The sequence below is a fragment of the Seriola aureovittata genome, chromosome 8, assembly GCF_021018895.1.
Source record: "Seriola aureovittata isolate HTS-2021-v1 ecotype China chromosome 8, ASM2101889v1, whole genome shotgun sequence".
Taxonomy (NCBI): Eukaryota; Metazoa; Chordata; class Actinopteri; order Carangiformes; family Carangidae; genus Seriola; species Seriola aureovittata.
The window spans coordinates 18,995,017-19,012,655 of NC_079371.1; the positions used below are offsets into that span (position 1 = coordinate 18,995,017).

At 39.6% G+C, this 17,639-nt stretch overlaps 1 protein-coding gene and 1 long non-coding RNA gene across 5 annotated transcripts in view; both read left to right on the top strand.

The window, feature by feature from the left end:
- LOC130173871 (uncharacterized) overlaps window positions 1-8,614 on the top strand; it is a 32,451-nt gene extending 23,837 nt beyond the window's left edge. Inside the window, exon 4 of the long non-coding RNA XR_008828512.1 lies at window positions 8,508-8,614. This is a non-coding gene — a long non-coding RNA (uncharacterized LOC130173871). The remainder of the gene's footprint in view (window positions 1-8,507) is intronic.
- A 1,900-nt stretch (window positions 8,615-10,514) lies between these two features.
- unc5a (unc-5 netrin receptor A) overlaps window positions 10,515-17,639 on the top strand; it is a 130,574-nt gene continuing 123,449 nt past the window's right edge. For 3 of the 4 annotated variants that reach the window (XM_056383273.1, XM_056383274.1, XM_056383275.1), the window contains exon 1: window positions 10,515-11,115. In XM_056383273.1, the coding sequence (XP_056239248.1) occupies window positions 11,025-11,115 (91 nt within the window). In that variant the 5' untranslated portion in view covers window positions 10,515-11,024. The remainder of the gene's footprint in view (window positions 11,116-17,639) is intronic. The other variant, XM_056383276.1, reaches the window with a different exon arrangement.

Sequence of the window (17,639 nt, forward strand, 5' to 3'; positions counted from 1 at the left end):
TGTAGTACAGTGTGGTAATTGAAAGGCTTGATTTGTTGTCCTACAGTTTTCTGACTCTATGCTGTAAAGCACATGAACCCATTCTCAAATACATACTAAACTCATCTTATGTGGTTCCAGTTTTTGAAACAAAATAGTTTTTATTGTAACGAGGACTAATGAGGCAGGTTGTGAAAAAATGATTTCATGTGGTGAGCTGTTTGGGATGTTTTCCTGCCTTTGGAATAACACAAATTACATGTACATTTTTTAAACCATAATCCCTCTGTTTCTGCAGACCTAATATCGAGCTTTTTTATTATTTTATTTTCTAATTATTTCATAACTATTTGAAATAAACATCCCTGTGCAACATAAATGAAATACTTCAGAGCCTGGAACAAGCCTGTACTTGTGCATGTTAGAGCCTAACTAGTTTATAGAAATCAGCAAGTTTTTATGCTTAATGCTTAATATGCATTTACATGTTTTGGTGGAATCTTCTAATGGTGCTGGACTGATATAAGTGACATTTTCCATCAATCTGAGGTCATTTCTGACACAGGAGCTATTTCAAAGTATCAACACGTGTTTTAGCTGACATTGCTGGGGTCCCACCCAGCTACTGTATGTGTAATTGTTTTTAGTCTTGAAATATATTTTATCTTCTCTTTTGACTATGTTTAAAACCCAATTTGTAGAAATGTGTTGATTGAAATCCTTCGCTTTGCTGCAAACTGCACACTTGATGAAAGTGATAAATTACAGAAACCATATAAAGCCTTGTTATTACACCAAATGAAAAAGTTTTGCAAGTTCCTTAAGGTATATGGGCTATGCATGAAACATGCTTAGAAGTCATTCATAGATAAAGACATGTACAGTGTGTTGCCCATCATAACTTATTTTTGGCATCAGTTATACTCCAGAGAGGTCTAGCCCCAATCACGTAATCCAAATAGACTAATTATGTCCACAAAAATGGGAAACAGTTGCCAAAAACATCAAGGCACAAAAGTTGAAAAGCCTTTATTATAGTGGCCACGTGGCAAGATTAATTTGGTATTTTTATATGTATTAATGCTAGACCATTTATTACAGGCTTTTTATTTTTAACCATCCACCAGAATGCCTGGAATTTAATTTTTTATGCCACACTCCACACTGGGTGAGGGCATATTTTTTAAAATTAGACTTATTTGGGAGGAGTAATGCTTTGTAATGCTGTCGACACATATAGAGTGAAGGAAAATCCATTAAGCAGGTTTTACAACTCTGGGGTCTGAAACCACAAACAGAAGTAATGCATCTCTCTTTTCTGGCGCAGAGTTCTGAAGCATGTCATCAGTACAAAATTTTGTTTTGTTGTGCTTAGCAGTTCACATAGAATTAGGAAAGGTGATAAATACTGTTAATGTTTTTGAGCTGTTGTTTGAGCAGTTAAAAAGAGCACCACAAGTGGGTTCGTTTTGCTGGTTTTGCAGTTTTACATCCTCATTTTTATTGTGTTCTACAAAACAACAAAAGAAAAACATTTTGATTTATTTCATCTCCAATCCTAAATTAATTTTGTATTTAGACCACTTTGTCTTAATGTAGCAACATATGAGGGCATGTAAAAGAGCAGAAGTATTATCCCTCATGTAACACCAGAATGTGCCTTTGAAATGGCTTAATCAGTACTGCCGCCATCTATTACAATGACATGCACAGGAATCATGGGTTCAACACCGGGACAGACTTGCCCCAAGAGGAGGCTCAAGTATGTCTTTTAATGAATGGGGGCTGTAACATCAGTGCCTGTTGACCTGGACCGTGTGATTAAGCTGTTCATGCTGGGTTCAGTGTTTCCAATTACCATTAATATTCTAATATGAGGTTTTCAGTTTAAGAATTGTGAGTGCTGAATTCAGTTGATACATAGATAGATAGATAGATAGATAGATAGATAGATAGATAGATAGATAGATAGATAGATAGATAGATAGATAGATAGATAGATAGATAGATAGATAGATAGATAGATAGATACTTTATTTATCCCCTATTTAATCCCCTGTGATAATATTCAGCATAAATTAATTCATGCATATATATAGTCACATCTGGGAACTGAGAATACAAACTGTATAAATAGCTTCCTTATAATATAAACAATATAGGTACTCTGATTGCATGTGTGTGTGCGTGTGCGTGTAGATAACAGAAGAAGAAGTCAGGCAACTTACCCTTCACCACCGTCCTGCATCAAATTCAAGGCTGCATCTTTTGAATTGGCTTGATTACTAACGGAGCCATCTGTCATTCTGGCAGGTACAGCACAGGACTCATGAGTGCAGCACTCAAAAGGACTCTGTGCTTGTTTTATAAAAGACGTCATCCATGCAGAGTTAACAGCACCTGTAAAACTTGCCACATGGGATAAAAATACTCACACAGCCTTGAGAACATCCTAAAGTCTGGCTTTTGTTAAAACGCCACAGCAATGCCATGAAAATGTGTTTTGTGTGAACAAAGGAAGTGATAGAGATCATTTTATTAAAGAGATCAAATTACTTTAATCTTCACCCTACAAAGAACTAAGCTACCTACAAGATGAAACATTTAATTCTCTACTGATAGAAATTCAATGTTTATTTAAAGTTTAGAAATGCCTCAGTTAAAATTTAAAAGTACAGTTCAGGTCAATTTCTTTACACAAGTGAAACTCTCTCCATTACAGAGCCTCTTTTCGGTTTTCATTTGAATGTTTCAGTTGCACTACATTTATCATATTATGGACAATATTTTGGTTCCTTCTGTGCAGACACTTTTTTTTTTTTTCTCAAGTTGAAAACATGACTTCATATTTTCTCTGTGGTGTTTCTCTTAGCCGGTGAGGTTATTTGCTGTAAATGTCACCTGGGACGCTGAGTGACAAAATAATGACAACCTTTTTTGAGGCTGAGCAATTTCCCAGAATTGAATGAGCAGGATGTGTGCAGAGTGAACAATATGTGCACTCGCCTTCCGATTGGTCTCTGTCAATACCATTCTGACATTGCTCCGACTAGAATGCAAACAGACAAATAGATTGGAAGTCTCACAAACACATCCTGAGAGGCAAAATAAAGATTTAAACACATAACGTACATGGCATACACTGGCCCCTGTTTATGTTGAAACAGTGGCAGAGAGGATCACATTAAGGCAATGTCAAAACATGTTGAACCGGGTTACCAAGAAATGCTTTTCTGCCGGACTACACTGGACTGTAATTGCAGCATAAATCTAACTGAGAGCTTGCTCATACCTAGGCGTTCAGAAAAAATTAGTTAATTAAAGTGTCATTGAACAGGGTGGGTTGTGTGACAGAAAAATCCATTCATTCCATTAACATAGTAACTGTATCTATTTGCATGTCAAATGTCAAAGAGAGTATTGAGTTGAAATTTGACAAATACATGTCTCTTTTATTCTTGTTATATGACACTTTTCCAGGGGTAAAATGGATCGTTTGAGTCCCTGGGGCTCAGTCATTGAAGGTTACTTATGAATTTGAAGAAAACTTCTAGATATTCTTTTAGTACACCTGTTCGCATTTTTTTTTTTTTTTTTTTTTTTACAAGTGTTATTTTTAGAAGTGTAATCTATCATGTTTTGTGTAAATGACTCCCTAGATTTTTTCGGTGGGTGGAAGATGTGAAGTGAAGGCTGTTGTGTTGGTACATCTCTGGTGTTAATTAAATAGTTCATTGGATTTGAAAATGAATTTAAAAAAAATGACACTCTGGATTTTTAAAAATGTGTAAAATGTTACAAAATGATCACTGGTGTGAAAGGAGAACACATTAGCAATCTTAATGTTTCTGTAATACTGACATAGTTTCAGCTTACAGTAAAAGCCCATATGTAAACCACATGTATATACTGCTTTTACCAATTGTAACTACTTACATACAGTTGGGTTCATGTAAAGCACTGCACTATCTTTGTAATAGAACTGAGAATGATTAGCTTATTGGCAAAAAGGGTAAAAACACAACACAAAAAGTACAACTACTCAAGTACTGTACTAAAGTACAGTTCTGAGGAACTTGCACTTTATTTGAATATTTCCATTTTCTTCTACTATCCACTTCTACCTCATACCTCATACATTTCAGAGGCAAATATTAGGCCAATTTTTAGTGCACTGCATTAATTTGATAACTTTAGGTCCTTTGCAGATTCAGATTGAGAATACAAACTATATTCAACAAATAGATGTGCTGCTTTCCTTCTTTGTATTGTTCATTGTAAACTGAATATCTTTGGGTTTTGGACATTAGAATACATGTAATTTCTTACATTTAATTGACCAAATGATAAATAGATGAATTGAAAATGGTCATCGGATCAACGGACAATAAACATGACAGCACTAACGTATTACATTATGTCATATTTTGGATATAAAATCTTAATCTGTCGAATAACAAGCACATTGTCAGATAAATTCAGTGGAATAAAAGGTTCAATATTTGTCTCTGAAAAGTGTAGCAAAAGTATTAAGTAGTATAAAATGAAAGTACAAACCACCTTGAAATTGCATACTACAGTTGTTGAGTAAATGTACTTTGTTACTTTCCATCACTGGTAATAATCAATTTATTACAGGTGCAGGTTGCAGCTGATTAAATATTAGCAAAATGTCAAGAATATTATGAAATGTATACAAGAAAAACTATTGTGGGACTTTGAAAAGGCCAGTCCTTGATTTTGTTTTCTGTCTGTCTCTCTCTCTCTCTCTCTCTCTCTATCTCTCTCTCCCCTTCTCTCTCTCTCGCTGTCCCTCTCTCTCTTTCTTTCCTTTTTCTTTTTCTTTTTAAAAAAAAAAAAAAAAAAGTTTGATCTTGAGTAATACATTTCAGGTAACATTTTCCCAGGGTTGAAACATGGCATTTTGAAATGAAGCTCCTCAAATGTTAAGTGTGGCTAGCCTATGTGTTCCTCCTACGCTGTCAGATCCAGCTGCAGTAGACGAGGTTCTCCTATCAGTCTCAGAGCAGCACTCGGAAGGAGTGACACAAAAGCAGGGAGTCATAAAACATTCAACATCATTCAAAGTCTCCTCTCCCATGCACGCTTAGACAATGTGACATTCAAAACAACAAGAGAATGTCGGTGTCCAGGAAGCATATTTCAGGAAACCTCTTTTTTTTCTTTTTTTTTTATGAGAATGATGAAATGTAAAACAGAAAAATACAGGAAATTTTTTTTTTTTTTTTTTTTACAGTCATCCATTGTCTGGTGAAGAGGTATATCAAACACGCTTACAATGGCATTTTCACATTTCCAGGCTGGTTCCAATAAAGTCATAATATCATTCTTTGTCAGGGTAAAAGATTTTAAAATTAATAGGATACCATTTTAAGAGGAAAAATGATACTATACTGAATCTTTGCTGAAACCCAAATCACATCTTGTTTAGACACGATTACGTACCTAAAGCATTTGTCTTTCTTTGAGCTTTCTTTACATTTGTATTCAGAACAGGAAGCAAAATGCATACCTTATGCAAATGCATCACTCCAGAATTAAAAGTCTGCTTGAAAATAAGTCATTCTCTGAGATCATTTCTCTTTTTTATTCTATTGTTTTATGAGGTCTTTAAAATGTAAGTGCTGCTTTTTCTTCCTCTCACCTATTAGAGCACACAGCTGTGCGGCAATTCTGTGAAAAAAAGAAAAAAATCAGGTTACCATGTGTTGAACTGTTTCAGTGCTAAGCAGTGGGTTTGATGAATTACAAGTCAGTTAGTCCATTTTGCTGACAGAATGCAAATTTATTTATGATTCTGAGACTGGGAGAAAATGAAATCATCATATATTTCCAAACATTCACACAGTGTTTTAGATTAGGGGAATCTATTTGGGATGGGAACACATTCTATGAATAAATTGTTTGAATTCCTGTTCGAAACAACTCTTGGAGCACTACACTCATACATTGCCAGGGCTTCTTTCAACCATCAAGCTGTTGAACTTACAAAGAATCTGCATGAAAGAAAATCTTCTTTCAGGGGTACGACAGGACACCCATTCTTCCTCCGAGTCAGAAGAGTTGTACTTTGAATCAAAAACACAAAATCAACTTTAATTTTTAGAGTGTCTGCTTTTGATTTATAGTCAAGGAATAAAGTGCAGCCCATTTCATATGATGTGGTGGTTATCCCATTTTACATTTTCATTAAATCACATTCTGGGGCCATATCTGTAAAATTGAGAAATCATCAGAGCTGAAGTAGTGGGATATTGGAAGTTCAGCTTCATCAGCAGTCTGTGCTGCTGAAATGAGAGACCCTCAGTAGGCTCCTTCATCCCCCCATCTATCTCCGCCCCCCCCCCCCCCTCTGCTTCACTTTCTTCCTCTGTGTTTTTTAAACTCTCCATCTCTCTCTCTCATTTCACTCAGCTGCACAAGATGTGGTGGGATCACACGGGGGCTATTTTATCTACATATGTGTGAAATAATTTAATTAAACAAAGTCACAGTTATGCTTAGCATATCCCAATCATAACATTTTTACTAGTGTATTGAGACCATATAAAAACCTAGGTGTTGGTGTTACTAATGCTCTGATGGTGATGGCTTTTGTAATACATACATACATATATATATATATATATATATATATATATATATATATATATATGTATAATATACCCCACACACATATATATGTATCTATACCCACACCTATATATGGGTATGGGTGTGGGTATATAGGCCTATATAAAATTATAAAGGCCAACATCACTGGGATTTGGATTTGTTTAGCTTTGTTGGCTCTTAATTAATTTTCCTAACCCCATATCAATAATATTTAATTAAATTGATACACTATTGATCATCATACAGTCATTTTGCATGGTAATTAATGGCTAAAATGCTGTGGCATGCAAATCTGAACCTCAATTTCATTCTCATTGGACTGCATCCTCATAAGTGGTTTGCAATGTAATATGCAATCCGCTGATGGCTTATTAAGATCTTTACAGTCATTTAATCTGAGACTGTGGTCAATTATATCTCTCTGGAGTAGCATTGCAGTTTAATTTGATATAAACAAAACAAGAGGCTGTGAAGCTGTGGTCATAATGGAAGTTGATACACCCTCTCTCTCCACACGACTGTGCTGGAATGCAGACGGTCAGAGCCTGCACTGCATCCTCCTCAAGGGACTGTCTGTGTTGTTTGTAAACAATAAATAATATTAATTTCATGCTGGACACCTCTGGTGGATCGATGCTTATCGACCAAGCAAATCAGTTGTCTTTATAGGTTACATATGTTGAGAGTGTAATTGTGCAATTTAAGGACCCAGGAACACAAACACTAACAATCTGTAACATACAAATGAGGCTCATGTTTTATTAAAGGTCCCATATAGTAGTGAGAGTGAGATTTACATGTCTTTATTGATTATAAAGCAGGTCTAGATGCTATATAAATACTGTGAAACTATTAAAAAAATCCAAGGAGAAATGCACACAACCCGTATTCAGAAACTGTGTCTTAAAGATGCTATATGTAAGTCTTTGCTATTGCTACATAGCCAACGTTAGGATAAACAGCTGTTTACTTACCAGCCTTGAAGAAACGTTGCAAGTTCAGCATCGAACTTAATTTCTTAACTCGCCAAGCGCCATCTCCAGTGGTGGAAAGCAACGCCAAGGTTAACTCTTGTTTTGCTTCTATTTCTATCACCTGTTCTTCTGAAGTTAGCATGGTAACCAACTATCCCCAGCCCGTCCTGTCTACTTTGCAATATTGAATCACTGTAGCGTCCATTCTGCCCTCAGTTCAGCATGAGAGGCTGAAGTAGAGGGACCAGAGGGCGTATTCTGACCTCTTGTCTTGTAAACACATAAAGGCTGAGGCTCCTGGCAAGTGACCGTTGTTATCACCACTACCAGCCACACCCAGCAAGAAATCACCTTCGGTGGCAGGAAAAACTTACATATAAGTCTTTTAAAATGAGCCATTCATACTTCCATAACTTTGTGATGTCACAACTATACAGTCACCACCCTCCGCCATGCCCCCATCAACCAGCCTTGCAGGATTTGGTTTCTCAGAGTGTTTACCTGCAACCTATGCCTTATTTTGCTTTTAGAGCAGTCTCTATTAAGGATTAACCAATGATCTTTTCAGCTTTTAATCCTTTTGAATTTATTCTTCTACTGGTCATGGATTACTTTTATCTTACTGTTCTAAGTTTCCTGCTCTATCAATCCCATTGTTTTATTAGTTACACTTGGACAGAAAACTAGACTATTGTTATGGCAGTGTGTGTGGATTGCAAACTTGCTTACTCATAGTTAAAGCATGATATCAACCACCTGGAATCAGAGCTCTGAAAAAGGGATAAGCTGTTTACCTGCTTTGTCTCTGTAGCTGCAGCCCAGGCAAAGCAATTTCATATATGCAGTCTTTCACTCTGGCTGTCTCGGTTGCCTGATCACCCACCTCTGTGATGTCCCTAATGATCTTTAATTCTGCAGCCACACACGCTCCCCGGCTGGCCTAGACACACACTGGCACTGCACTGGTCCGCCTAGAGGGTACTGGAAGAGGGAGTTGGAGGCAGGGGCAGTGGGCTACTCCTGCATTGGACCGGGACATTGCAACACCACAGACGGTCACCCTGATGCCACCAGATGATCCGGGGGGAGTTTTACCAAGCTACAGTAGAAGGCTACACTCTGTGGTTGGCCTGGCCGTGCGTCACTCGAAAAACAGTCCAGCCAATCAGAAGGGAGGATCTGAGCCTCCCTTCTGATTGGCTGGACTGACACAAAATGACCTGTTCTTGCTAGAGCTCCAGAGAAAAGCCTGAGAGAGGAGATGTAAAACTACATTGAGATGGTCTTTGGTACGTAAAAACCACAAATATTTTGATAGATATCAACACTTAATAAAATACCAGAAAAGAGTAAAATATGGACCTTTATTACTAATTGGTAATTGAGTCCGGTCTCTTACAGTTGCTCTCAATAATTCAAGATGATACAAGAGAAGTGGTGGTTGCGTCTTGGTTTTGTGATTGATTGCAGGAGAAGAAGCTGTTTCAAGTCTCAGGATATTGTAGCCCAACTCAAGGCAATGACAGAGAGAAAATTAATTACAACACCACAAATCGATGAACAACTGAATGTGCCAACTCCCCAAAGAGCTGTGATTGTTTATTGTAGTCTCATTGAGGGAGCACAGGGGCCAGGATGCTGGACCCAGAAGAATCAGTGGAAGAAAAGGTATTGCCCTGCCTTGACTCAGCAAACACACATCACAGCAAGAAACACACTCAAATAATTTCTGTAAAAACCAGCTGAAGCTAAACTCTCTCCCTGAAAGAGTATATATATATATATATATATATATATTTATATATATATATGTACAGTATTCTCTGATCCTCATTTGAAATGCATGAAGCTTGGGTGCTTTTTTCAGAAAAAAGGCACATACTGTGACTGGAAGAGACACACTCCAGCTTGCTCTGCCTGATAGGACACAGAACAGATTAACAGAATGAGAGAGATCATTACGAGCAACCTCACAAGTGACCACGGCTGAGTCATTCTCTTCCATTTAGCGGCTGTGTGTCTGCCTTCCTTAGTCCCTCACATTCATAGTGCCCGTCAGGATTTGATCATGAACTATATCGCTGTGGGGTTGTGCGTTTCTGCATGTATGCGTGAGTGTGCATATGTCTGCGCTTTGTACTGTCATTCTGACTGTGACTTTGACCTTTAGCAAGGGATGCTGGATGGAGAGAAGGCTTAATGAGTTTGTATAATAGCTGAGCTCTATCTGAGGAACCATCCATCTACATGAGCCCCATAATTAGCTGGTAAGACAGTGGTCCCGTTCTGTGCTTCCACTTATTATTCTGCTGACTAGTATGTGGGTGTGGAGGAATGGATAAACAGAGACACAAAACCCCCCTCTGAAGTGTATTAATAATTTTCTGTCGATTCTGGCAGTTGTAAAAGGCATGGCTGAACAGGCTGATAATCACTCCACTGACACCCCCAGAAAGTGAGGAAAAGCTATCTGGAACATAAGTCACATCCTGGTCTGAGTTTGCTGACAGGTGTACACCCTCATGGGAGCGCTAATCTTCATGCTTCTTCATCTGTGATTGTCCGTCACAGATGCACTGCAGATGACACACACACAAACCACAAGACAAAGCAGAGGCACATTTAACTGAAACTCAATGACAGGCAGATGTGATCTGCGTGGATTTGCATGCAAAGCACCGATCTGATTCCCATCATACAGGACAGGATGTCATATCCATCATTTTCATGAAAGGCAGGAGATATGAAAAGCACAGTGGCAAGGATACGGATGAAATAATTTCCATTCTGTTGTGCATTGCCAATATGTGGTAAATTATGCTTATTCAAGATATGTAAATGTTTCCCTAAGAAAAAAAGATATAACAGTAGGGCGCGCTCAGGACGCTCCATTCCCAGCGAGCACGTCGAATCCGCTCCTGGTTTTGCTGCTCCGCTCATCGCGGCGTACCTTCCCTGACTCTCAACACTCCAGCATTGCTGTGCAAGCAGATGTTCTTTCTCTGATGCCAATTCTTACAATTTTCGCATTTGGAGAAGGTATTCTTTCGCGCGAAGGCTCCAAAGTGACAAGAAACTGCCTCACTCCTCGGCTCAGTGAGAGAGGGAGAGTTGTGAGCGGACGGCGGCTTTGGAAAAATACAGTAAAGCCGACAGTGAAACCCGCGGCGGAGAGCGAGGCAGCACTTTATTTACCACACCTGTGATGCGTTGTTCTGAGCAACGAAGACGCAAGACCGGGATACTGATGGCCACGGTACGGCAGGAGGATATGTGTTGAGGAAAAGACTTGGGCGTTGTGAAAAAAAAAGGCGTTTACTGCTACAGAGGACTCTCTCCGGACCTGAACAAGCCCAGTGTGCCAGTGTTTCTTCTCTGCGCCTTGATTTATTTTCAAACTTAGGTGATAAGAAAGAAAGAAAAGAAAACACGAAGATGCCCTTACTTCTGGGCCCCTTTGTCCGCTGTAGGTTCAGCGCTACGCTCCATGTGCTCTGGCTCGTCTTCGCTGGTTTCACCTGCACTGGTGAGTTACACTATCATTTTGTGCTTTTGGTTAATTATGTTATTTTATTTTTTTTGTGTGAGGAAAAACCACAGTAAGTAGACAAAAAATGCTGCACGTGCCAAGTTGTTTGCCCATGTTGCTTCTATTTTTTTTTTTTTGGTTTATTTTATTTTTTTTACGAAATGCAGCCCCGCGTGACAGAGCACGTTGTTGGCAGTGGTTATTGTTCTATAATTTGCTAGCACTAACACTCGTCAATTAGCCTGCACCTTCAAGGTTACTCGGGAGAGTGTGTAGCTTCTAACATGTCTACCAAGGTTAAAATTTGAACAGCCTCTCTTATTATCCAGCTTTCTAATGTTGCTACATGTATTTATTTGAAGCAGCGCCATGAAGTCTGTAGCATGTATTTTATCCGTACTACTGTCGTGACTGTGAGGGAAGTTACACCTGCTTGGAAGGAGTAAGAGCCAACCTGCACTATATGAGGTGTTTTAACAGACGGGCCCGTGGATAATAAAAGGCAATGCTCAGTAACATAAAGCTTCTTTTTTATGCAGTCACATAAACAACCTTCACTTCATTTTTTTTTTTTTTTGCGAGACTAGTTCTAATATTAGCAGAGTATCTCCTCGCTAATCTTTGAGATGTGGAGCTACGAGCAGGACCGGACAAACCGTGTATTCCTTGCCTGTATCCCTCCATCTAATCGGGGGCTCTGCTGGCTGCAAACAGGATCATTCAGCTCCACGTTTCTCTCTGGCCAGGACTCGTTCCTGCTGCATTTGCAGTACGGTGACAGCTTTACGGAGTTGGTAGACGACCTACTCGCACTGATGAGTTACATTTTATGATGTAGCCTCTTGGCCAGACACTCCCGATTGCATGCAAATGTGCTTTGATGTACAAAACAATCACCAACAGTGGGGTGAGCAAGTACTCAGACTAGAGATAAGTTTCCCTCAGTAGCAGCAAATAAGCCATTTGTGAGATAGCCTGTAATGCAGTTTCAGATTTTCCTTTGTGCTCGGCTAGATTTTTCATTCCAAACATCAAATATCCTCAAAGTTATATTATTATTAATAATAATACTGGTGCAAATTATGTTTTAATATCTATAATAGAGGAGCTGGTCATTGACCCTTAATGTTACAGGCTGTATAATGCACAGTCCAGCAGGTCATCTAACGTCCAAATCTATGATTTGATCAATGCAATCAGTTTCCATGTTGTCCATTACTCACCATTTCACAGTTTAGCATTTAGACTATTTTTCAAAACACTTTATTCACTCATTCTCCCTAATGTGAAATATCATCCCCACAATGCCACACAGCTGGAAGCTGCTGGTGAGTATCCAGAACAGGAGAATTTCACACATCATTTGCCTTGCGCTTGTTTCCAAACTGTTAACCTTGCTTTGGACAGAAGGCAAACATGTTAAAGTTGGTGTAATTGTGTCTCTTGCTTCAGGACACTGAGATGATGAATTAAGAGGGCTTTTCTCTTGCATTAATTAGCGTATAATTATGAATATATTAGGATTAAATAAACAGTCGTGCTCCAGGGACCTCATATATCAAGCTAAGTAAGTAGCAGTGCGGTGGTATTTACAAGTAATTTTATGATGCATGTTGAAACTGATGTATTTTGATTGGGTTGCTGGGTTATATGGATGGCGTGGTGTTCCAGTGGTTGGGTGATGTTGCCTCACAGCAAGAAGTTACTTGGTGCTTCAGTTGTGTGTGGATGCTGCGTGTTCTTCCCTTGTCCGTTAGGTTTCCTCTTAATGCTCTGGTTTCCTCCCACAGTCCAAACACCCGCAGCTGTAGGTCGATTTTAAGGCTCTAAATTCCCATAGGTGTGATACAGTGTGTGTGTTTCTTTGTTTGCCCTGTTATAGACTGGCGATGTGGCCAGGGTGTTTCCCTGCCTTTCACACAGTGCATGCTGGGATATGCTCCCAGCCCTCCTGTGACCCTGAATAGTAATAAGCCAGTTCAGAGAATAGATGAATACAGGGTTGTAGGTAACATGTTTTATTCTTTTTTGTCTTCTGTATCACATTTCTGGGCAGACCCTTTCTCCTTGTCTCAGTCTGTCACATTCTATCATATATTAGGTCAGTATAAGCATCCTTATAAGCTCCCATCACAGCTTACAGTCTACTTTTATAGGACAGAGTGAGTTCCAGAAATGGATTGGAAAGTAATTTGGTAGCCAATTCTTTCTACATCAGGGCTGGGACAGTCTCAGCTGAGATCAGTCAAGTTATCCTGTGTAGAGAGGCAAGGTGCTGACTCTGCATTCATCGGTATCAAAAGCCGACTTGTCTGTTTTGCAGGGAAACATAACTCAGTCAGTAATAAAGGTAGGCCTGTCAATCTAGATTTGAGCTGGCTGAGCACTTTCTCTTTCACTGGGTTGTGAGTGATCTGAAGGACCGGACAGGACAGAGGGGGTAGGTGTACTTTCAGCCTCAGGAACTAAGAACTGTACTACACTGTGTGCCTGCACACGCAGGCGAAGCAGAACACAAATTTGCATACATGCGTTTCTGCTGCCTGTGTTAGGTGTATTTCTGCAGATTATTCAACCCTGTTGCTCCTCTTATTTCCCATTTATTTAAACTTGCCTGTTAGTCTGTTGACTGTTGTTAGCCCTTTGTTACCTAATCAAGAAAAGATAATCAAAAATGCAGCTATCAACGCAGAGAGAATAAAAATCCCTGACTTTTCTTTGTTTTTCCCTCTGCCCAGTGAGAGTGTTGCCAAGCAATTGTTGTCTGGTTCAGTGAGGGAGCATGGGATTTGGTATCAGGCACCTTCCTACTTGTGTGAACAGTCACCTCAGAGCAATTTCCACGGGGTGTAAACCTTGTGATAATGCAAGGAGATGGCCATTAAAAGACAACAAGCAGAAACCTGTTGCATAATACAGTCATTTGTGACATCCAATTTCTTATTACAGTAATATAAGGGATTCTTTTGCCAGATGTCTCTCATCATTCTAATGTGAATCATCCCAGAGTTGACTTTCTTGCACCCAGTTTTGTCTCTCCTCATTGACTCACTAAAGAATGCGATAAGGAGAGCGAAAGCTGAAATTAACATAATTTATTGGGGGAAATTGCCTTCTGGTCAAAGGAATTTAAAACCACTTCGTTTCTGTCCCATAGCTAATGCATGGCAAATGATCGCCATGTATTTGCAGGGATATAGTCTTTTACAGGCAAGTGATAATTTACTACCAGAAAGAGTTTTTGTTCCCTCTAGTCATGGGAGATGAATTCAAATGACACAGACAACGGGAAGAATGTTGTGCACTGGGGGAGGGAATTTTATATAAAATTATTTATTTTCTCAACTGCTGATACTCACCCAGTAAATTAGCGCGATGTACAACCGCAGTATATATCGTTCAAGGAGGCTGCTTACAGAATTTGAATTGGACAATATCACAATGAAAAATTGAGCTGGAATTGCTTCTTTGCAGGACGGAGCTGATCAAATATATTGCTTCTTTTTTTTTTTTTTTTTTTTTTTTACTCTTTCCATCATGTTAATTTGTTTGCTAGAAAGAATACAGATGAATTAAATGAATATGCTTCCTGTCCAAGTTTTGCCAAATGTAGTTTCTTCAGTTAGAGTCAGTGTGATTAATGGAGGCATAGATAATAGTTCAGTATAAATGAATAAAAGGTAAACAGTGGATGTCAACACAGGTCAGCTTTAAACAATGGAGGAGCACGCTCCATTTGGTGACAAATGCCCGGGCGCCTTATCTTTCAGAAGGCTATGTCCCTACGCTTATCATTTGCAAATGGCAATCTTGAGGAGTAAAGGAAGGACACAGCCGTGGCCGAGGACACACGGAGGATGAACCTTGCAGAGGGGAGGAGTTAGGTGTTATTTTCTGCAGTCTGCGCAGAGGCCCTGCAAAGGCACTACATCTCTGTCAAACTCTGCCCTTTTGTTTCAATTACCCCATTTCTATGATTCAGTTCTATGTGGGAGCGCTTAGGGGTTGAAGTTAGGCTGTTTCCTGCCTGAAATGCAGTGCACCATAGTCCCTATCAGTGCTTTTCTATCTAGGCAGCATAAAATCGACCTTTCACCTCTGATGTGGGATGAGATTACCCTACGTCTCAATGGAAACCTCGACCATAATTCATAGGAGGGCACAGGATCTGACATTGTATCAGCAGTTGGGAGATTGCCCTCAATCTCTGCTGTTCTGTGTCTGCTGCTTCTAACCATCCCGTGCCAGCGACCAGCCTCATATATCCAAAGGCCACCAATGAGAAGTCGGGATGAGCTTGTTCTTGAGTCTTTCCCTGGAGGGTCTAATCAAATGTTCTTTTCCCTGGGTTATCCCTTTCTCTCTTACACTCCCGTGGTGAGGAAGAACATGCAATACCGACCTTGAAACTAGGATGCTGTGTTTTCTTGCTGGGGAAAAAAAAAATTCACTTAAGCACACAACAATGGCTCATACGAAGGTTGAGGGCAATGTCTGGAAGTTAGTCACAATAGAAAATCCTAATGCTGCCAACAGACACTCAGGGGTAATTTCCTTCCCCCGAATCTCTTGACCATGATTTTGCTAACTAGAAAATAGAGGTGGTGGACATTTGGTGTGTGCTAGTCTTAGATACGGTATGTGAAAATACTTTCTTGTGTTTGTTTATAGTATCCATGATGTGCTGTCTGGCTGCTGAGTTTGTACAGTGAGAATAGTGGTATGTTAGGAGATGTTTCCACTTTCCAGCTCCTTCCTGTTCTCCAAATGATCAATACTCTTCTTCAAATGGTTAATTGGCCATCAGTCACTGTCAGAGGAAGTGCTTAGAAACCCAGAGGTGTCTTGGTGTAGCTCATAATAAGAGACTGTCCATTCCTCTGGGCCCTCTTCTGGCCTTTACTTCAGGCCAGGTGGTGGCTGGGGAAGGCGGGTCTGAATGCAATATGGAGAGCCATAGATTAATAGTTCCTTAGTGAGGCCACCAGGGAGCGATGTGAAAGCCACTTCCACTTCATCATACAGTGGACTGGATGGAAAGTCTGCAGAGCATGTGGTGGGAAAGGAACTTTGAAACGGTGTGAAGGTCATTTAACGTGAGCTGCTGTTTGGCACTTCAGTCTAATGCCATCTTGTTTAATACTGATTTTCTGTTCATTAAAATCTCGTGTGTTTTTGCGGCAGGTAGGTTAACTGTATACACCTGCATGTCAAGAGTGGGAAGCATCTGTATGTCGATATTTTGTTGTAATATTGAGGAGAAGTGCGCTCATTTGAATGAAGGCTGTTTTTTAAGCAGCTTGAAGTATAAAGTTATAAGATAATTAAACTTTTATCTGCCACTTCAACCGTGAAGAGAGAACATACCTCCAACCAAATGTATGGCTCATTGTTATGCTTACCCCTGTTTAGTATGGCATGTAAAAAACATAATTAGAAATCACCTAAGGCTACTCGGAGAGCCCTGCTGGCGCTTGATTGGCAAGGGTATCGGAGGGAGGTCTGGCTCAGTCTGAGCCAGAATTTGTCATCTTGAAGTGATTTTGTTGACAAGACAGGAGGCACAGTGACCTTTCCTAATTATGTGTATGTGTCCAGGCACTGACGCCTTAGGCAAGCAATTCAACTGAGTCAACAGAGCGCTGACTCTCAGAGCACATTCAAGCGCAGACAGCACGTTGTGTGATGTAAGGTTAGAATATGCTGGGTTTAGCAGCGAGCTTGTTAATAATTCAGTATTGATACAACATTACTGATGTCATTTGTGTCACCTTTTGCTCTGTGTCTTTGCTTATAGATATGCGAAGGAACAAATAGAGAAATTGTTTTGTTTTCCTCCATTTTCCACTTGTACCTGAAATCATCTCCAGAAATCAGTCTGATCTTACGCCGTGCACGTTAATTCCCACAAAACATAAACCATTTATCATCCACCCTAAATGTGTAGCAGCGAGAGAACAGCCTCTCTGATCTATGTAGGTCCCTCCGTTATTGTTTTTCCCAAACAAACCACTTCCCGATGTGAAATGAGGTCTGAACATTACAGATTCAAAGCTTAAAGCTAAGCAGCAGATTTTCTTGGCAAGGCCATCAGGAACACTAGGCTCACGGAAAACACATTCAAGTCCTTACTCCAATAGAATTAATCATGACACACAGCTACCATTGAGGCCAGTCGCTCCCTTGTACAGCACCCCCTGCACTTGATTATGACTTCTATGGATTTAAATGTCCACTGATAATGCATTCATGTTAAATCAAAGTATGTTTTGATGCCTACAGTCACCACCAATGCTTGAATTTCAAAAATTGAGTAGGTAACAGCTCTGCTCTGGCATTGTTTTAGTTAATTAGCAGCTGATTTACAATCCTGCATTTCAGGCAGAATTAATATTGAAGGTTTAGTGATATGAAAGAAATGGACTCTTATGATGGGAAGTAACCAGTTATAGCAGAAATGACACAGATTTCAAGTATAAAATGTTGTAGGGCCTGGGGCGTCTTGGTCTGCGTTGGAGAAC